Here is a 23,299-nt window from a genome sequence, read left to right on the forward strand (position 1 = left end):
CCGACCCAAAAAATAACAACAGAGAGAGGGGGATTGAAAGATAAGATTGGGGGATTTGTAAAAGACAAGAGACAAAAAGGAGGAGAGGAACTTTCTCTATTCACACACATCTACAGGGCCTGGAGGAATCAAACACATCTTGAGGAGTCTGAAAACGTGTCTGCATACACATACGTAATGCTCAAAAGTATTTGGTACCTTGGTAAATATGGCTGTGATTATAAATATGTGTTGTTTATGCTTTTCATCTTTCATTTAAAAATGTTTTGAAAAAAAAAAGAACTGAAAATAGGGCACATCTCAATATTAAAGCAATAGGTTTTTCATTAATAAACGTATGTTGGTCAAAGTTATTGACAAACTTAGTGCATATGAGAAAAGAACGCAGTGAAAATAAATGAACAATATTCTAGCATTTTTTTTCCATTTAAAATATATTGAAATAAAAAAGTTGAATTTAAAATGATTATGTTTTTTTAGCAATAAATGTTGGCCAAAATCATTTGCACTATGCTGTTCTATAATTAAATTAATCAAATTAAATTAAAAGTTATCTTTTATCGAGAAAAGTATTGAAATACAATCATTAAAAATAGGGAAACTCTCATATGACATTATTAGTTGTTGTTTTTTTGCCAAAAAATGTTGGCCAAAATTATTGGCAAACATTGTCTATATGAGCTAAGGAGGCTTTAAAAATTAATTTGCAATACTTTTATCTTTCATTTAAAATATATTGAAACCTAGAATTGAAAATAGGGGAAACATTATGAAATTAATATATTTTTCAGCAGTAAAAGTTGGCCAAAATCATTAGCACCATACTATTTTATGATTCAAATAATTGCTTTTTTATTTTTTATGTTTAGGAAATGTATTGAAATAAAATAATTAAAAATAGCGGAAATCTCATATGAAATTAATGGATGTTTTTAATTTTTTTCAAACTTGGTATATATGAGCAAAGAAGGCGGTGAAAATTTATTTGCAATATTTATATTTTGTCTTTCATTTAAAATGTATTGAAATTAAAGAAGTGAAAATAGGGGAAACCTCATTATGGAATGAATATGTTTTTTTTATCAATAAATATTGGTAAATTTACATTTACATTTAGTCATTTAGCAAACGCTTTTATCCAAAGCGACTTACAAATGAGGACAAGGAAGCAATTTACACAACTAAGAGCAACAATGAATAAGTGCTATAGGCAAGTTTTAGGTCTGTAAAGTCTAAGAAGGAAAATAAAGAAGGTAAAGCTAAGAAGCTAAGAAGGTAAATAAATATAGGAACCCTTAAGCAAAAATGCTATTGAAAATTGGGGAAATCTCATTTTAAGGTATAAATGAACCTATAAATGTTGGTCAAATTTATCGGCACCTATTTATTGTAACCTAAATAACAGTTCTAAAACTTCTCCAATAATGACTGTTGAAGGAAACTCTGAACCAAATCACAGAGCAATTTTTCTCTTACAGATTTTCTTCAAGGATTCTCTGCTTTATGTTGCTGCTCTTTTCTCATTTTCCAAAAGGAGTCACGTCAGGACACTGATTTATAATATCTCAATTTGACAAGAACTTCTCAACAATTGGCTTAATGGTGGAAAAGGAACTGTTCTTACAGCCACTTTTTTATTTTGTAAATTTTTTGCTGCATATCTCTTTGCTTTCATTCATGTGTGATAGATGAATAATGGATATTAATAATTTGGCCGCATTATTCTTAAAATAAAAAAGTAAAAAATAAAATAAAAGTTGTTTTAAATTTTTTAAAAACCATTTTAGGAACAAAATTATCAGCCCCTTAGAGCAATTTTTTTTGATAGTCTACAGATAAAAAAAACATCATTATACAATAACTTGCCTAATTACCATAACCTGCCCGGTTACCTAATTAACCTAGTTAAGCCTTTAAATGTCACTTTAGGCTGTATAGAAGTGTCTTGAAAAATATCTAGTCAAATATTTTTTACAGTCATCATGGCAAAGATATGAGTTGTTGAGTTTAAATGAGTTTAAATGAGTTATTAAAACTATTATGTTTAAAATTGTGTTGAAAATTTTTTTTTTCTCTCTGTTAAACTGGAATTGGGGAAAAAAAATAAAAAGGGGGCTAATACCAAGGATACCAATCATTTTGACCATCACTGTTATTCTCTATGTAGATGGAGAGACTCTGGTCACTGTTACCCAAACACTTTCTGGCTGCATGCTAGCAAAACATCCAAACAACCTTATGTAAATCTGTGAGCTTGTTAATAGGATCCTGTGATTTAGGAATGTCTGATTTGTCAGGTATGTAGGTTATACTCTGGAGCGGACATGGGCAAGATGCCCACAAAAGGCTCAGGATCACTGAATTAAAAGTGCAAATCTGTGCTAAATCTACAACAACACAGAAGCAAGCATTTTGTGGTCAAAGATGTGAAGTCCCATTTTGATGGCTGCAGCCAATTTACAAAAGATTTGATATACAATGAAAACATTAAATGCAAGAAAAGGATCTACATTAAAGTCTGTGTCAACCTGATCACATTTTGATTGAAGATTACCCAAACAAAACTTTTTTTTTTTTTTTACTTATTACATGGATTAATTGGTCACTAAAATTATAACAATGTGAACTAGCAAAATTGGATTTTTTGATTTCACACAGATTTTGATGTGTAAAATAACATTTGTGAGAATGGCCAAAATAATACTTTATATTAAATCATAATAGAAAATGACAGGGCTCTATTTTAACAATCTAGGCACAAAGTCTTAAGCGTTAAGGGCATTGCCGAATCCCCTTTTGCTATCTTAAGGATGGAAAAATACAATCTGCGCCCTGGCACATCTAACAGAGTTGGTTATGGGTGTGTTTTGAGTATAATATGCAATAAACCAATCAGAGTCTCATCTCCCATTCCCTTTAAGATTCAGTTGCGTAGTGCCATGACGTATTTGCTATTAATATGGCGGACTTTGTAAATGGAAAAACTGAACGCTTCACCAACGCGAAAACAGTTAAAAAGAGCATCGGCAGCCTCCTCCATTCAGCCTCTTTACTTTCTCTTTACTTTACTGTTACTGTCTACTTTACTCCTTTACTTTCATGGATAAGGAAACGATGTTTTACGCACTCCACTGAAGACATCCATTAGTCTACATATTTAATTTCTAAACTTATTATTAATAATAATAACATTATACAAATTGTCATAAATAAACTGAAAAAAAGCCCCATGCATGAGATGAGGCATACAATTTTTTGTAACATTTTAATCCTTCATTTTTTTTTCATATGTAAAGATATTTGTGTACTGCTGCACAGGATGTGTGCATTAAGCAATGTGTAAGTGTTTGGACCTGCATAGGCGCATAACTATAGTGCTCTGCGCTGGACTTTAGACCGGCTTTTAGATGGTCAATGGCGCAGTCTATTTCAGTTGCTCAAAATAGCAATGCACCAACAACGCACCTCAACACACCTCCTTTTTAGACAGGAACACCCATGAGTCCACAAAGTGATGCAAATGGATTTGCTATTTAAACAACGTGGTGCAAAATATAAAAAAATTATGTTACGCAGGTCTGAAAAAAGCAACAAATCTCGTCAAACACGTCTTGCACCTTATTGCTAAAACTATAAAATTATCAAAATTAAAAAATCAATAATTAAATACTATTTTTTCTAAATAAAAAGTATTAAATGTAACATTAATGTTTATAAATGTAAAAAATAATACAAGTAAATTATTTCAAAAATATAAATTAAAATACAATTATACTATTATATTAATAAAAGGTTAAATAAAAAGTATTAAAAAACAGTAAGTAGCGTTGTCGCCTCACAGCAAGAAGGTCGGTGATTCGAGCATCGGCTGGGTCAGTTTGCATTTCTCCCTGTGTTCTCGTGGGTTTCCTCTGTTTTTCCCCACAAGTCCAAAGACATGTGCTAAAGGTGAATTGGGTAAGCTAGATTTTCCAAAGTGTATGTGTATGAATGAGAGTGTATGGGTGTTTCCCAGTGCTAGGTTGCAACTGGAGGGCATCCACTCCGAAAAACATATGCTGGATAAGTTGGCGGTTCATTCCACTGTGGTGACCCCTCATTAATAAGGGGGCCAAGCCAAAAAGAAAATAAATGACAAAAAGCAATAAATATTTACTTAGTATATATGGCATCACGCTGTGAGCTATTTTCACTTAGCACAAGTAGTATCTGTCTCACTTAGTGCAAATCGACTCTCTATATTAAGTTGACATCACACAACTGAGGATTTTGTGGACATTAGGTCAGATGTGTAAGCCAACTTGTACAATTGTTGTGCATATTAGGCCCAAAATCATTTGTAAAATGTTCATGTGTGTGGCCAGACTTATTAATATACACATCACAGCTAAGGAGAAAAGTACTTGAGTTCATTGCTACTGTTGTGATGTTATTGTTTATTTTCTGAGAAACACTGGTGTTCGCCATGCCAAATCTTTATGAAACCGGCTAATCCATGTCTGATCATGTGATGGAGAACTTTCTAGAGGAAAGACTAGCTATCTGAATGCTAACACCAGGAGGACACTCGTCTAAACAACGGCCATTCATCAGCACTGAAAACACCAGGCCATAAGCTACGCTAAGCTAAAAGATGAGGGCCAGAGAGGCTGATTTATGACAGCTTTTCAAACAAAGGGCACGCGGGCTCTGAGGAGGAGAACAATCACTAGTTGGAGCTTTACACAGAGCCCAAGCTAATGAAAGGCCGCGCGAGCACAGATGGGTTTCCTCCTCGGAGCAGTTACTGTAGCCTTGCCACCGCTCCAGGACAAACAGCTAAACTGATCAGGGAACAGGAGAAGAGCTCTTCTGACCTGTGGAAACTTTCGAGACTGTGACTCTTTGTGACAAATGTGTTGGTGGGATAATGTGTAAAGTATAACTAGGGTTGGGTATTAAAACCTGCTGCCATATCTATAGATACCAATATGTAACACAGATTTTGGTGCCACTTAAAGGAACACTGCATATTTTGTGGAAATCACTACTTCCCTATAGTAAACAGTTATGTTTTACCATTTTTAAAATCCATTCAGCCAAACGTGAGGTCTGGCAGTAGCACTTTTAGCTTAGCTTAGCAAAAACCATTGATTCAGATTAGACCGTTAGCATCACATTACAAAAAAAAACAATAATTTTCCCATTTAAAGTTTTACCCTTTTGTAGTTACATTGTGTACTAAGACTGAAAGAAAATGAAATGTTGTTTTCTAGGTTCATATTATAACTAGGAAGTAGGAACTATACTCTCATTCCAGCGTAATGATCAATAAACTTTGCTGCCGTATCATGGCTGCAACAGCCTCAATGATGTTGGTTTAACTTTGTTTCAAATGTTTTGATCTTTTAACCACTTCCAGAGATGTATGAAAATTCATTTGATAAGTTTTGTACTCAATTACTTTGAAATAAAACAGATTTATTTTCACTCAAAGTAGGGGTGCACAATGTATCATTGCAGCATCGATATCGCAATGAGTACTGTATGTCTGCAATAGTCACTTTGCAGGATCAATCATAACAGAGTGAAACTTTATCATTTGCATGTGTTTTAAAGACATTTCAAGAGAGTGTAAAGCATTTGAGCACTATAACGTACAATATTAATACATTAATTTTACTTTGATTTAGTCTTTGATTTATCAGAGGTCGCTGCAGCAGAATGAATCATCAACTATTTCAGCATATGTTTAATGCATCAGATGTCTTTCCAGGCACAACCCAGTACTGGTAAACACACACACACACACACACACACACACACACACACACACTCTACAGCCAATTTAGTTTATTCAGTTCACTTATAGTGCATGTCTTTGGACTATGAGAGGAAATCCATGTGAACACAGGGAGAAATGCCACACAGAAATATCAACTGTCCCAGTCGGCACTCGAACTAGTGACCTACTTGCTAGGAGGTGACAGTGATAACCAGTGAGCCACCGTGCCGCCCACGTACAACATTTGTAACTTTAATGAAGAATAATTTTACTGAATAATTAAAACAATGGAGATGATACAGTGTTATTTCACATTTCATTATTCAATTTCTGTAACTAAATAGAGTTTGAGTGTACGGAAAACCATAAAGAACAGTTCATTTGACTTTTTTCCTGCTATATTGTAATTATTCAGGCTTGCAATTTGTTTATTATTTTTTATACATGATTCACACTCATTTTTTGAATGATTTTTTCCACAATTAGAGCTATTCAAATCATCTAATGAAACAGTTTTGCAATATCGCAATATACTGTATATCTCAGAAAAAATTTAAATATTGCAATGGCAGATTTTTCCAATATTTTCTGCCCTAACCCAATGTATGTTTGCGAGTTATCGCAATGCTTGTGAAAAGCACTGAGATTGTGAAATATGTTTCCATAAAATGTATTAAAGAGATTCCATTTTACATGTGGCACTAGTAGCATCCCTTGCTGCAAAAAGCATCTTTTGGATTATGGTTCTCAATATCAGTACCGTTTCATCCTACACGCAAACTACAAAAGGTGTGTAGGGCCCCTCAATTTACAAAAGGCCCCGCATGCCCTTCTACACTGGCGGGATCTTTAAGTAGGGCCCTGGAAAGCCTAGGATTGCCTCTGCTCAAAATGCAATGCTGTGGCAGCAGGCTTCTTAACTATAGAAAAATCATGCTGGTTAGCTGGCTTTACTATGTGTTTTAGTTTTATTGATGAACAGCTTGTCTAAGCTTCACAGCTGAAACAACATCCTTGCTGCAGTGTGTGCACACTTTTTCTGAAGAATACTTATTGAGAAATCGTGATCTGCTCTGAACACAAAAAAAGCATTTGTAGCATGTTAATGAAACCGATAAACATGAAAAGCAACAATGTAACAAAATGTAGCATTTCAAAATGCCACATCCTCGCATCTTTCTCTTATTATCTGATGCAAATTGCACCACAAAATTGCAAGAGCTTCTCAAAATTTGCATTTCATTTACATTTATTGGTTGACAGAGGCAGACGTTTTCATCCAAAGTAACTTACAAATGAAGACTTGAAAATGAAGAATTGCCATGCGATAATGCAGCTTACCACAGTCAAAGTGGAAAGATTTGGCATTCCACTGGTGTGCAAAGTCAGCTTTATCAATGATTTATTTATATTTATTTCTGAATTATTTATTTAATCATGTCTGTAGTGTTTTTAATTGGATTGGTGTTGGGGTTTTTTTTTTCTGTACAGCTTTTTTTATTTCAGTTTTAATAATAATAATAATACCTTACATTTTCATACTTTTCTGGACACTCAAAGTGCTTTACAGATTGGGGGAATGGGATGTTTAGGAGGCCAAAATGGACAGAGGCCAGTGGGTAAATTTGGCCAGGATACCAGGGTTAAACCCATACTCTTTTCGAATGACATCCTGAGATTTTTAATGATCACAGAGAGTCCGGACCTCGGTTTAACATCTCATCCGAAAGTTTCTCACTGAGCAGTCCCCTTCACTATACTAGGGCATATACTCACAAAGACCGCAGGTTGAGCTCCTTCTGGCAGCAACCTAGCTTTTCCATGTGGTCTCCCATCCAGGTACAGACTGGGCACAGCCCTGCTAAGCTTTAATGGGTGACCATGTTAAAGTTGCAGAGAGCTAGCAGCCAGCAATTTTAATTGATAAATGTGAATTTACTACATAAACTAAATCACATTTTTTTACTTTTCGTAAGCTCATGATGGTGACAGATTATTTTTTAATCAATTAAGAATGAACTTGTGGTCACAACTATTATAACAAACAGATTTTTATGCTAACACTGTACTAAAAACTGTAAAGTTATTTAAAAGTTCAGCATACACCAAAAGCATCACATAAAAACCACTTTACATGACATTTACAAGGCCTTTTTTAGTCTAAGCAGACCATACTTAGCCAAAGTAACCCACAAAGTGGACCATGCTGATAATTTCAAGTCTGGCTCTGTGAGGCCAGTTTGTCTGGTTCCCATGCTGAGTCACCGTACAAAGTGAAACTTGCCTGGAAAGGGTCATTTTCGAACTCGCCATCACGTTGTGATTTATGCACGCTCACACGCAAGCCAGCACTTAGAAGCAGACAAAAATGTGTCTCGGATAAACCCACTCGACACTCCTAGACTCCATACACACATACAAACATAGCACACTCCATTCTTCACAAATCTGAACTTTGACCCCAATATGTGTCCCTTCCTCCCCTGTCCACTGGTCTGTTAATGGAGTGTGATATATAAACGTCCTCCTCCCTCTTCCACTCCTCCACACTGGCTGACGGCTGCGCTCCAGACCAGAAGGTTTGGTCGCGCTCCATGTTTTTAGTAAGCGGCTCTGACAGTGAAGTGTGCACTGCGCTCAAAGGCACTGCAGTCTGTGTCGCTCAGCGGTCTGTTTCTCTGCCTGATAAGACGGCGGATAATGGCGCTGAATGTTTATTTTGATAAACCACAGGGACATGACGAATCCTTGACTGCCCTGGACCAACCGAGACAGAAAACAGATGCTAACTGCTCTCTTCAAAGTATTAGCCAGTACCGTAGATGAGATTCGATGACTGATCTGTCACACAACAAGAGTTTTATCTGTAGATTAGATGACTTTGCTTAATCCTAGATATTTATTAATTATATTTTAGCAGTAGTAATTTACAGTTCTTCTGTTGTGCTGTTTTCAATGGCCCCTCATTTTGATTCGAGGGTCTCCTTTACATCCATTCGGGACCAAAAACACTTTAAGTCTCTCTAAACTCCATTTCTCCACTCTGATTGGTCAGATGATCTAGTCTGTAATCATTGTCTATAGCTTAAAGTGGAAGCAAAACACTTTATTATTTCTGAATGTTTGTTCTGAAGGATTCCTCTGTACTTTCAAGCATGTGATACATACAGTTACAATGACATTGGTTTTACCATATCAGCCATATCCTTGTAAATTGCATAACAGAGGTCACTTAGTTAAAGCTAATAAAACTCGCTCCCTTGGGCTCAAGTGTTGCACCAGAGTCTCCTGGCCAATTTCCCTCCATCAGCCCTAACCCATCATGGCCTCCCAATCATCCCCATTCACCGAATCTGTATCACTGTCACTGTATCACTGACGCCGTTGTCCTGGTGGTGGTGTGAAGAGACCACCCCTCATGATTGTAAAGTGCTTTGGGTGTAGGGCATACACAATAAATGCGCTATGTACTGTAAATACACATTAAATTACAATACTCTAGGTAAAAAGTAGTCTTGAAATTCCTTGCCTCCCATGCCAGTTCAAATCCCACTTGGTCTACGTTGGTGCCTTAACCTAGAGGACCAGGGGTTGAGTGAAGGCCAGTTAGTAAGAGCTGTGTGAGTCAACCACACTCTTTTAGCTCCACAAAGAGCACTAGTTACTGACACTAGAAGCTGTGATCTTTGGCATTCGTTTTAGTCTGCATATCTCTCAGGCGGTAGATAGAAATTTAAAGAGTATGTCTCATTCCCCTGGCTTTAAGAAGACTGCTAGGCTGCATTTACACTGCAGATCTTGATCGTCAATTCCAATTTTTTGACTTGTCCGATTTTTGACCTGTAAGCATTTTAATGTCATGTGCATGTGGCGTGATATGCACTTTTTCAACAAAATAGTTTGATCATGTGATGTATGCAATAGTTTTATATTAGTTTATATTGTTTACACGGCAGATATTGCACTCACCCTCGTTTGCTCTCAACATGCCTAAATGCATTACCTTGAGCTACATGATAACAGAAAAGCTTTTTTGACCTTGTATATGAGATTTGAGATTTGGGACTTGTGCAGAACTCCGTTCTGAAATGAAAATAATAAAGTTGATGTCATTCGCTACAGGTTTTAGTGACGTGACTCGCATTTACATGTGAAAATTCGATCTACCAGCTTACCTTGCAAACACGAGGGCATTCACATCAGATGCATTTCTACATATGAACGAAGCCTGAATCTGATCTAAGTAAATCGGAATCCATGTAATTTTTTCCTGCTTAAACGTACACCGGCCATATCCAGTCTGAGACACATGAGAGGAGAAAATCAGAATTGGGTCAAACCCACCCGAACGCGGGGAGAACATGCAAACTCCACATAGAAATGCCAACTGACCCAGCAGAGGCTTGAACCAGTGACCTTCTTGCTGTGAGGCGACAGCAGTATCTACTGCGCCACTGTGTCACCCCATTTTTAATGACATCTAATTTATTAATAAAATGTATTTAAGTTTTCATTGTTTTTGGCATATTTTATGTATTCTGACCTACAGTATCCGATTAGGTACTTCTGAGGTTACTGTAAGTCAAATTACTGTTACTGTAGTTTGTGTTACTGTAATTACAGGTTACTGTAGTCTGAAGCTAGAAAAGTCTTGTAAACAGTTGTGTTGCCTATCGGTGCTCTAGATCTGCCATTCAAATCCTTCTTAAAGCAGTGCGAACTATGTTGGTGCCATGACCCGGATAAGTAAAAAAGATGTCCACTAGTAGGAGCTCTGCAAGTAATCCTCACTTCCCTGGACTCAAGATGCACACTAGTGACAATGTTAGAGGCTGCAGTCCTTAGTATCCATGTTTATGTGTCTGCCTCCCTTGCTAGAGCTGCTTGGAGTAGTGCAAGCAGAACCAGAGGGAGCTTGTTGGTGCTGTGACCCAGATGAGTATAACAGTGACCGATGCTTAGAGGCTGTGGTCTTTGTTTGTGTGCTTGCCCTTCTATGCTAAGGATGCCAGTTTAAATCATGCTTGGATCAATGTGAGCAGAACCAGAGGGTTATGTCTGAGTCTTGACCTGAATGAGAGATGAGTTTAGGAGGATGAATGTAACAGATCCCAACTAGTAGGTGCTGTGTGAGTAAATCTCACTCCCCTGGCAATCTAAAGTGGATTTTGCTTTCGCAGCATCTTCCTAACATGTCAACAACATGAGCCACATTCCTCCAGGCCTCAGCTACAACAACAGTGTTTGAGGGTCAAAGCAGATGTAGTGCACATGCAGCCAATGAAGACCATAGGCCAACATTAGGCATGGTCCGGTATAAGATTCTGATGGTATGATAACCTTGGATAAAAGCATCACGGTTTTACTTTACTTCTCTAAAATATGTTATTTTTAAATGTCAGGGTACAAAACAACAACTTAATCCCCCCATTGAACACAATATATTTTATTTGAAAAAATATTTAAAATATTTTGGAACAGTAAACATGTCAGGCTAAATAAATTAAATAAATCTTTCTTTTTAAAATCACAGATTTCTTTATGATTTGAAAATGCATCTCTGGAGATCTTTTTTTTCTTTGGATATAAAGTAAGCCACTGCACTGTTCAGGTATATCGCAGGCCTGGATGTCGGTGTATAAGTGATTTGTTTAAAATGTTTGCTGAATCGTGGGCAGAACAGTAGCTTTTAATGTCGGAAAATACATGTTAAAAATGTATGACAGAATTTTTTTTGGCTGTTTTTAAACTTTGACTTTTACAAATTATTGTAAACCAGTTATGCTATGCCTAGCCAACATTACACAAATAACCAACGAAGGTTAGGTACTGCTGATTCATTTCAGAGAGGTCAGAATTGTTTTTTGTGTGTGATAGCTTACTACTTATAACTTAACTTGATTTGCATTTTGATCCTAGAACACTGCCGTTTTTTTACCTTTTGTATTTTGCTCTTTAATTGGTGTATTATTCTTTAGCTGCATTATCACACACACAGCTATGTCATATTTATAGCAGAATAATCTAAATCTAATCAGGGAGCTGTTGAATATTGTGCTGAAGGGTCTTTTATTTAAAAAGCGTAAAGCGGTAGACCACTACGATATCATATGTTAAACTTTAGTTAATGTGTAATGTAGCTGTGCGAATATAAACAACATCTCTGAATGTAAGACGCTCAAAGTTCAAGAAAAAGGGAGACATTGGCTTTTACAAAGTTATCTAAGCAAATCCTATACATCGAACAAAGTTTGGGAACTACAATAAATACATCCAGGTTAGTGAGATGACAAATGATTTAGGTTATGCTCATTCACCATGCGCATACATCCCGTGCAGCAACTGGCTATGGCCAAAGGCACTGTAAGGTTATGGCAGAGTTCTGTTTCTGTATTTGGGCTTCCAAAGGACACAACACAAAAAGAGAAGTGCTTACAATTTAATTTTAATTATGATCCAGGGAATTATAAAAAAATATATAGCTAGAATTTGGCAAAGGAGATCTCAGTTCAGTGCTGGATACGGCTAAAAGCTCCTCCAACCTTCAAAGCTGTAAATTGTAAGCCAAGTACTTTTATTTGTTATATTTGATCAATTACCTGCACAGTTTCTAGCGTAAACGTATGTTATAGCAAGGACATAAACAAAGATGTAAACAACGGGAAATGCCGTTTGGCACGGCTAACAATTTAGCTACAAATTCATATTTATCAGTCGTCACCAGCGCTGCAGTGTCTCTCTATGCAGCCACTTTCTGTGCATTTTACATTCCAAATAACAAACTAGTTCAAGATATGTGAACGTTTGCTTATTCCGAATATATGTGAAAGACACTTGTCAGATTTTATTTTAGAGAGCAGACATGAGGTTCAGCTGTGTACTCTTCGTTTTCTGTCTGATTCAGGCACTGATATGGCAAACAGCTACTGTTTGCACAGCGCAAAAGCACGTGCTTTTAGGGGCGTGACATGGTGACATGGAGGTAATCCGCGAAACACAGCACATATGACAGTCGTTTTTATGTTAGCCGAGTAGCAGTATATAATCAAAGTAAGATATATGAACAAATAATGTATTTTTCTACAAGTAAAGCATGAACACACATTGCTTTGCATCTTATAAACACAACCAAGCCTTAAAAAGACACTGTGGAACACCCCTTATGACCATTATTGAATCTACATATCAAGTTAGAGTTAGCATTTTGCTAGGCTAACAGCACAAAACTACTGTATATTAAGCATACCATAAATACAATTATTCGTAAATTAATTACTTTATAAATCCCTCCCAAGAAAACTCTTTTTATAGGTCACTTCAATGAAATCCAAGTATCTATAAACAACATTTTCCTTACCTTAACCGCTATCCTGTATTTATCACCAAGCTAGTTGAAATGCATGCTGTGATAGCTTTTTTCTGAAAAGACTGCATGCATGCTGCTTTAAAAGAAAACAAGGCATCTTAAAAAGCAACATTGTTAATATAAACCACCTTTTGTAGCCACCTTCACACCAATTGTCTGTCCGCAAAGTATGACTGGCATGACACCTTCACACCAATAGTCTGTCTGCAAAGCATGACTGGCATGACAAGTGACCAATCAAATTAGTAAACAAGGCAATCAGCAAAGTGACTTGTAGCCAAGGAGGATCATCCCATCATCATGTTTCCCACAACCAGCATCATCATAGTATCCATAATGCTGAATCACTGCCAAGAAGTAATGCTGTATATTCACACAGACACAGAACAGAAAGAAAAATGACATTCAGACCCAAAAATATATCAAACTACTCTATATATAGATAAATACAGTATATCACACGAGTCCAACTCATGACTCAGACACTTTATTGGAAAGGCAAATCACCGCAATGTCATCTAGTTTATCATTATCATATTAAGCAGTGAGCGTATGAATGTAGTATCATTTTGAAATCATGTGTTTCTAAGTGCTGTGCTGCCTAATGCAGCGTTCACACTGTGCCGTTATTGATGGGCTTAATCCATTAGCAATATGAGGGCACAAAACATTGATCGGACAACAGCGGGCCCTGTTCGTGTTGCCACAGTGTATATGTGTCAAAGGTCAAAGCCACAAACCTCTGTCATCATCAGAGTATGCTATTTACCTACTTAGAAAATAGCTGACCGGAGGCCGGTTCAAAGTTATTTGCCTTAAAGGGATTTCGACAGCATGGATAGAATATTTGAATGGCCTACTATTGCGTTCTGCCAAAACATGTACTGCAGCTTACAAAAGAGAACACTGTACTGAATACTGTATGTATCCCACAATGCAATGAACTTAACAGTGTGTGCACTGTTAATAAAATAAGCCTGTAATATAGCCGATAACAACATGGTTCTGATATACTGTGCGTCAAATAAAAAAGTCAACATCGTTACATAGTTTTTGATTCAAAAATTATACCTATGGACACACAATTTTTAGTAATGATGGCAAATAAAGAAAGTATTTTAAATTAGATTATTACAATTTTTATAAAAAGGTTTTAAAATATATATTTTAAGAAATAAACACTTAAAATTCAAAACATTACTTTTAAAACTTTGGGCATTACAACATTATTTTTATACATTATTTTACATAATTTTATATTTTAAAATTTACAAAAAAATCTATACATTATTAAATATGTTTCATATCTATATATTTATTATTATTAATTAAAAATAATAATAATACAAAATAACAATTATCATTTTATATATAATACTATTTTAAACTAAAACAAAATTAAGAACTAATCACCATTAGCATATACATATGACTTTTTAAAATGCCTATAGCATTTTCACTTGCAAATATATAGCACAAGATCTATTGCCATACATAACCACGTGTCTGAAATTCTTCCAATGACCTTTGACTTGACTCAGACCCGTCCTCATTTTCAGATAAGCCCATGTGAATCGTCCCCGGGCAATACTTCGTCACTAACCGTGACACTGCAGAGAAACACACAACTTCCAGCCTTGTAGACAGATGGACAGAGTCAGACCTCCCTTGGTCCCATCCCTCCAGCCAACAGCCCTGACCCAGTAAGAGAAAAACACAAGCACACTTCACACCTACAACCAAGTAAAGCACACAGATCCACTGTCAACAGAACAACACTTTCTGTGGCCCAAATCAAAAATGGAAATTTCCTTTATAAAGGGAAACATGCCTTGAACGCCTTTTTTGATATGTGCCTTTTTCAACACTGATAATAATAATAATAATAATAATAATAAGAAGAAGAAGAAGAAGAAGAAGAAGAAGAAGAAGAAGAAGAAAAACAATAATGAATGTTTTTGAGTAAAAGAGTAAAATCATCCTATTATATCATTTTGAGAAGGATCTTGTGAAACTGAGGACTAAGTAATGATTGTGGATTATTCAGCTTTAAATTCAAATTTAAACTACATATAAAAACACTTTATATAATACCTCCAAATTCGACCATATTGGCTGTGGTTTTAGACTTTTTGAATAAATGCTTGTTTTAAAAGCATTTAAAATTTTCTGATCCCAACCTTTTGACGAGGTAATTGGAAGACTGGAGGTAATAACTGGGAGTTATTTTGCAAGATAGTAGCATACAGCTTAAAGTGCAATTTAAAGACTTGCTTTAATTAGGTTAACTAAGCAAGTTAGGTGCATTAGGCAAGTCATTGGGCAAAAGTGCTTGTTTTGTAAAAAAAAAAAAATGTTCTTCTTAAGATGGCTAATGACCTTAGAAAAAGAAGAATAAATAAATAAAATTATATTACAAAAATATATATAAATAAAATGCTTTTATTCATTCATTCATTTTCCTTTAACTTAGTTCTTTTATTCAACAGGGGTCGCCACAGCGGAATGAACTGCCAATTTATCCACCATATGTTTTACACTGCGGATGCCCTTCCAGCTGCATCTTGTTACTGGGAGACACCCATACACTCTCACATGCACACACATACACTGCCGCCAATTTAGTTTATTCAATTCACCCATGCTGCATGTCTTTGAACTGTGGGAGAAACCGGAGCACCCGAAGGAAACCCACACCAACACGGGAAGAACATGCAAACTCCACCCTCGAACCAGCAGCCTTTTTGCTGTAAGGTGACAGAGCTAACCACTGAGCCACTATGTTGCCTTAAATGCTTTTTATACATATATATAAAAGAAGAAATACTGTGCAAAATGTCCTTGCTCTATTCAATATCACTTGGGAAATGTAAAATCAAAAATAAATAGAACATTTTGTTTTGTTTTTGCCTGGTATTTTTTAGTGGCTTGAGGGAGGTAATAGAAGTGCATGCAAAACAAACAAAAAAATCAGCAAAAGATATATAGACAGATTATATCAGCCATTCCACTGGAAAACTGCTCTATTAGCAGGCAGGGGTTCTTTTGTGCAGAAATGGATTATTCTGGCTGTTTTAAGCAGCGCAGTAGCTGATGTCTGAGCCGGCCGGCACACTTCTCTCTGCTGGATCGCTCACTCACAGGTGCCCTTCCCCCAACCCTTCCCTCTCTGTCTCACTCACTCAGTCACTCACACTTGTCATTTTACACACTGATGTGCAGATGAAACATATTGCTGAGATCATAGTATACCTGAGAGCTGTATAAACATACATGCACAGCTGACCAAACACATCACACAAGACAAACTGAGCTACATTATAAGAGACACCGCTGTCTAACTACAGTAATAAGTGCCAAAGTTTGTGCTAAGAAAGAAATAAAGATCTTTCTCTTTTAATGGGGCTTCATTAAGTAGTCATTACCCAATTAAACAGAATCAAATGCAGTTGATATGTTCCAAAGGAAACTTTCAACGTTTAGAGGCTGGTCTGTGCTAAGCTGAGGTGGTTGTACAATATATAAGTCAACAATTGACTAATTAATATCTTCATTTTCTTTTCGGCCAATTCCCTTTATTATTCAGGGGTTGCAACAGCGGAATGAACCATCAACTTATCCAGCACATACGCAGTGGATGCCTTTCCAGCCGCAACTCGACACTGGGAAACACCATTACATTCACACTCATACACTACAGCCAACTTAGCTTATTCTTATTACTAATTATTATTTATTATTACTCGTTATTTAGCATGTCTTTGGATTGTTGCAGAAACCGGACCACCCGGAGGAAACCCACACCAACACAGGGAGAACATGCAAACTCCACACAGAAAAGCAAACTGATCCAACTGAGGCTCGAACCAGCGACCTTCTTGTTGTGAGGTGATCGTGCTACCCACTGCGCCACCATGAAGCCCCCTAATATAAATCTAAATATACAATCTAAAATATAACCCCACTGCACTGATTGGACAAAAATACTCAGACAATTGAAAAGTTCAGATGCAAAAACTTCTAAAATGAGCATTTTTTTAATCTCCTGTGCTTATGATCAGTTATTTTACCTTAAAGGCAATGGAAAGAACCTATTCTTTGCCATATGAGTGAAATTACTGAACGTACACACTCATGAAAACGGCACTTAAAGGCATTTGTATCTGAATTCTTCAATTTTCTAAACATCTTTTTGTGTATGTGTGCTAAAGAAGTTTGGAATGCCATTAAGAAGACTAAATGTACAATGTTTAGCTTAACTATTTCTCTGAGTATTGGTTTACTCTCTGATTTTTCTCCTAAGAAGATGAATGACATCCAATAGGAGCAGGACTGGCTGTTTGCTAGGACACAATTTTTATAGCTGAGCTTCATCAGATAGCTGAGCTGTCATCAGAGAGAACTGTGGTGGGTCACTGCCAAAGCCCCCCCCCCACCCCCCCACCCCAACTCACACCCCCGTCTCGTTCCACCCACTGGTACAGAGCTATGAAATGAATGTGGACTGTATAGACCAGACCATTTGAGAAGTATTAGATGAGAAGTCACAGAGCCATAAAATGAAAATACTAAAATGCTTTGAAACTATTTTGGTTCCCTTTGACTTCTATTGCATGGAGGACATTTTTTAAAACTTGTCCCAAAGAAAGTAGTCATGCAGTTTTGAAACAACATGAAGGTTAATAAATGATGCCAGAATGTAAATTCTGAAGTAAAATATCCCTTTGAAACCATAATCTGAAGACTTTGGATTCTTGGCAAATCTGAGCACAGTTTGGGACATTAAAGGGGCAGTTCTCCCAAAAATTTAAATGTGCAGTTAATTAACTCTTCCCCAGGCCATCCAGGATGAAAGTGACTTTTTATCTTGTGCAGAATATTAAAGGAAATTTTTGGCTGGTCCTTGGTGATGAATAAAGTACAAGTCGATGGCTACTGGCACTCTGAGAGTAAAAAACATACATGGCAAAACAACATGAATACCAGTGACTCATGAGATTGGTGATACAGTGATACATTGAGATTGGTTTGTGCAAGAAATGATGCCTTATTTACAACAATATTAAATTTGATCTACAGCCTTGGCAAACAGGTCTTAAAGAGAAAGTTCACCCAAAACTGAAAATGCTATCATAATATACTGAAATTTTACTTGTCCAAAAGCTTTATTTGAAGAAAGCTGGAAACCTATAACTACTGACCTCCATAATATTTGTTTTTCCTACTATGACAGTTAATGGTCACAGGTTTCCAGCTTTCCTCAAAATATCTTCTTTCGTGTTCAGCATACAAAAAGAACTCATAACTGTTTGGAAGCGTTTGAGGGAGAGTAACTAGTTAGTACATTTTCATTTTTGTGTGAACTATCCCTTTCAAGTGCATTAACAAAAATCTGGAAGAGAAGTTTCCTGACTTATAATGACTCACAGTAGGCCTATATGTCTGATGCAAACTCACATGAGAGCTGACACTGTTTGTTTATGACATTTTATATGTATATTGCAGCCCAAATTTGACAAACAATGCAAATCACATAGTGCACAGCATTATACAACAACATCAAGTCGATGCTCCAGACTGTCAAGATTGTGCACAGGACTATTTGCGAGGCTGTGGTCTAAAGGTAATGTTGTAAATAATGTTTAGTTTCTTTAACAGGACAATCGTTTCCTTTAATAAGACCTCAATGTATAATCAGGAGGAGAGTATTGAATTAGTTTTACCTACAGTATATATATATTTTGATTGCCATACTGATAGCCATTGACTTGCACTTTATGAATCACAAAGAACCTCTGTAATTTTCTACTAAAGGTAAATGTCACCTACAAATGTTGAATGACATGAAGCTGACAAAATTTACAGAGTAATTTCATTTTTGTGTGAACTACCCCTTTACGACAAAAACTCTGGAGATTTTCTCACAATAAAAGTCCATTAGAGCTCATTAAGATGACAAACAGCAGCACTCTTTGTACTTGACACTAATGTGCACGTTTTGAGGACAAGCTGTGTATTTCTAAACTGCTTGTATGTGTACTGCACAGTCGTGTGAGCATCATATCAAAGTTTGAGACAAACAGAGCAAAACGGCAGTTACAGACACTAAAAGAAAATGTGTCTCCCATAAATATCCTTGTGCAAGGGGCGCAGTGGGTCGGGGATGCCTGGAGTGGGTGTGTGTGTGTTTGTGTGTGATGTATTGCATTGCTCAAGCAACTGCAATACCTCAGTCTCCATTGATATAAACAGCACGGAACCGGCGTGCTCTTTTATCCAGAGACAAACTTGGTTTTGTTTTCATACCTGAGTAACCCGGGCAGAGGTATGGATCCGGAGCCCGAGCCCAGCAATCCTTTCTTCCCACTCAACAGCTTCTCCACCAGCCCCACATTCCCGGTCCGCGCCGCCTCCAGCAGCTCCTGCTCCTTTCCCATCCCGGACACAAGTTTAATCCACGAGAACAAAAACAATCCGGACTGAACGGCGAGGTTTCCTTTCAGGATTCCTGCGGCATGTTACCGACAAACAAACGCTCCGCCGCGCGCTCCTGAATGAATAAAGCCGCTACTCTGCTCCACACCGGAGCTCAATGATGGAATGAAAGGCGAACTGTACCACGGTCCCGGTGCAGCTAAGCTTAACCGGCGGATAGTGGTCCTCCAGACCGGCCGGTTGCCAGGAGACGCGGGTTAAATCACATTGGGAGCCCGCAAATTTGCCGTGCGTTTTCGGTCACCGTACACACGCTACTATCCGTGCGCGCGCTCTCTCTCTCTATCTCTCTCTGCGTGTGTGTGTGAATGTGCGCGCGCCGTTGTACCGACAGCAGGGCGGCCCAGCAGCATCAGTGTTTCTCTCTCGGTTTCTGTATGGCAGCTTTCCGTTACTAGAAGAGAGGAAAGAGCAGCACCGGCTGGGCGTGAGCTCTTACTGTAACCTTGTGTTTATTTGAGTGGCGCACGAGGAGCAGATATCGTGTCATATCAGAAGAACCTTCTGTGGTGAAGAGATGCTTTTATACAAGAATAATATTATTGTACAACATTTACAGCACGTCACTTGGTAGGCTATATGTGCAAAAATCATTGTAGTTATGGTATTTAACATATACTTTTTTATTTAGTTAAACAGTCATTTTCATTTTATTTATTTATGTGCTTTTGTTTTGCAGGAATAAAAAAATCCAAATTTAGATTAGGCTGATATTCCAGATTATATATTTGGGGAAAGAAAGAAAGAAAGAAAGAAAGAAAGAAAGAAAGAAAGAAAGAAAGAAAGAAAGAAAGAAAGAAAGAAAGAAAGAAAGAACAACCATAAAATAACATTGGTGTTTAAAAACCAAGAAACTAAGAAATGGAATGTTTTGGGGTTGTGGACAATTTTAAGCAATTATATATATATATATATATATATATATATATATATATATATATATATATATATATATATATATATATATATATATAAAAGAAAAAATACTGTGCAAAATGTCCTTGCTCTATATAATTTATATAATATATATATATATATATATATATATATATATATATATATATATATATATATATATATATATATATATATATATATATATATATATATATGTATATATATATATATATATATATATATATATATATATATATATATATATATATATATATATATATATATATATATATATATATATATATATATATATATATATATATATATATATATATATATATATATATATATATATATATATAATTTAGGGATCTTATAACTAATATTTTGAATAATCAGAATAAATAGTCAATTACAATCTTCCAATTTAAGATAAATAAAAAGTTGCTTGACCTTTAAATATAAAATATATTAAAATTAATAATGACATTTTGATTTTAAAAAAAAACAAATTTGCTAAATTATCAAAGTTAAATAATACAATGTAAAAATGCAGGGTTCCACACAATCCCTTCATGTGGTCCCAAGCAAATCAATTAATCAAACGTGATGGTTTGTACAATTTAAGTGGATTAACATAAAATAATTAGGTTGAGCAAAAAAAAAAAAAAAAAAAAAAAAACTTCAAGGATTGTTATTTCAGTTTGAACAAGTAGGAAAAATATTTTTTAATATTCCTAAAATAAACATTTTCTCTCCAGATAATATTTTAAGTTCATATATAAAATAAATCTTTCACATTATATATTGGGTCGTTGTGCAAGAAACCATATGGTCCATTTGCCACATTTGTTTATTAGTTTTAAAAAAGAGCCCTGTTGTATCCTGTATTTTACAGACATTTTGATCATAAAAACAGTGTAAACTGGACATGTATAATATATATTGTATATAAGTGGACTTACATGATCCACAAACGTGCTTGGTTATTTTAGAAAATTGTGTTCCAGAAATGTTCCTTTTTTTTGTTCATTTGATTTAATTTTTTAAGAACCACAAAATAAATTTTCACATCATTCTGGAAAGCAAAATGTACAGCTGAGCCTGCATTATTTAGTATTTGTGTGTCATGCAAGGGAATAATTCAAAATATGTATCTCCGCAGGAGTCCATATGAATGTAATAATGTCCAACACAATTACAAAACATAATTTAAACAAAATCAACAAAAGAATTTGAAATGTTTTACAATAAAATAGGGTCGAATTACTTGTTATTAATTCCTGATTTCACTGCAGCCATGAAAAAAAAGTGAATAAATAGGCATTTGTGGAGCAAGAATCTTTTTTTTTCAATAATTTTACAGCATAAAAACTGTTCATTGTTCTTCTGCCTACTGTCAATGACATTTGATCAAAGTACTATAATGCTATATTAAATGTAACATTAAAAAGCTCATAATAAGAATACAACAATATTTGTAGCGCTTATCAAGGCTTTTTGTCCTATAAAAAATGTAGGCTATACATGCATTATATTTCCTACAATATTCTAGGCCAGATAAATGTTTCATGCATACATTAGCCAAGTTTTAGTGTAATTAAAACACCATAAATGTCTTGAGAAATACAAATACTATGACCTGTCAATTTGTTTCTATTGTATGCACAAAATTTCCATTAAAAAGCAATCCAATTTCATAATTGCACCTTGCAAAAAATAATCAAGGGTGCTGTTTACAACTCCACTAATATCTCCACAGCATTTCTGCCTGTGCCGTTCAGCTGTGAAGTCTTGAAGAGAGGAAAAACAGTGCTGAAGACTGGAGGAGGAACAGAAGAAATGAAAGAGATGATCTGATGTGTGTGTCTGTGTGTGTGTGTGTGTGCACGCGCATGAGAGGCAGCTGCAGGCCCACTGGGTGTTGGACACAATCACTATATTTCGGCTTTGCCAAGAAACGGAAACAACCGGATCTTATGAGGCAGTTGTGTGCAAGCTCTCTCCATTACTCACACAAAAACAAGCGGGTGTTCAGTGTCTATTTAGTTTCAAACTCCAGGAATAAACTCCTCACACAGAGCCGTATTCATCTGCCTTAATAGGCAATGCACAGAGGCGGAGTGCACGCTCGCTCAGGCCTGGCTTTACAATTCACCAGATTGAGGTTTTACAGAGGTGAAGCCAAACCAAACTGAGATGACATGGAGGCAAAGGCCTTTTTTTGGAAACCCAAGGGGAAAAGTGACCTTTTAAGCAACACCTAGCATATGTGATTCATCCTCAGAAAAGTCAAAAGTTGATGTAGGAAAGTCAAAACATCACAGAAGAAAAAGTATGATACATAACCTAGCTCATTTTAGAATAGACCAAAACATAAAATAGCATAAATTATAGTAATTTTAGAATACACTTTACTTAAAAATAAATAAAAATCACAAAAAGTAATGTCAACAAATGATAATAATTTTGCCACTTATTTTAGCAAGTTAATCAGGTTTAAACTAAGTTGACGATTTCACTAAAATAAGTCACCATTTTTTTACTACAATGCAAAAAATGAAATCTTTACAGAGCAATTTGGTTTAAAGAAGCAACGTGACATAACTTTTCTTTCTCAATGTGATGTCGATAGTCAAAAATATAAGATAGTTTTAGAAATCTAAAAATGTTGTTCCCCTTTATTTTGAGTCCTTCTTAGAATGTACCAATTCATTTAATTGAGTAATATTAACTAACCACAGTACATGTTCTTACTATATAGTTAGTGTTAAAAT

At 35.8% G+C, this 23,299-nt stretch overlaps 1 protein-coding gene and 1 long non-coding RNA gene across 8 annotated transcripts in view; both read right to left on the minus strand.

The window, feature by feature from the left end:
• Positions 1-19,884, minus strand: part of anks1b (ankyrin repeat and sterile alpha motif domain containing 1B) — a 315,285-nt gene extending 295,401 nt beyond the window's left edge. For 6 of the 7 annotated variants that reach the window (XR_015482120.1, XM_087247217.1, XM_087247215.1 and 3 more), the window contains exon 1: positions 19,437-19,884. Coding sequence is in view for 5 of the 7 variants with exons in the window: in XM_087247217.1 (XP_087103343.1) it covers positions 19,437-19,567 (131 nt within the window). In the remaining 2 variants the exon portion in view is untranslated. The remainder of the gene's footprint in view (positions 1-19,436) is intronic. The other variant, NM_001100017.2, reaches the window with a different exon arrangement.
• A 1,351-nt stretch (positions 19,885-21,235) lies between these two features.
• The window catches only part of LOC147844696 (uncharacterized), a 3,845-nt gene continuing 1,781 nt past the window's right edge, over positions 21,236-23,299 (minus strand). The window contains exon 2 of the long non-coding RNA XR_015483092.1: positions 21,236-23,299. This exon is cut by the window's right edge and continues 235 nt beyond it. This is a non-coding gene — a long non-coding RNA (uncharacterized LOC147844696).

This window comes from Danio rerio, chromosome 4 (assembly GCF_052040795.2).
Source record: "Danio rerio strain M-AB ecotype USA chromosome 4, GRCz13ab, whole genome shotgun sequence".
NCBI classification, from domain to species: Eukaryota; Metazoa; Chordata; class Actinopteri; order Cypriniformes; family Danionidae; genus Danio; species Danio rerio.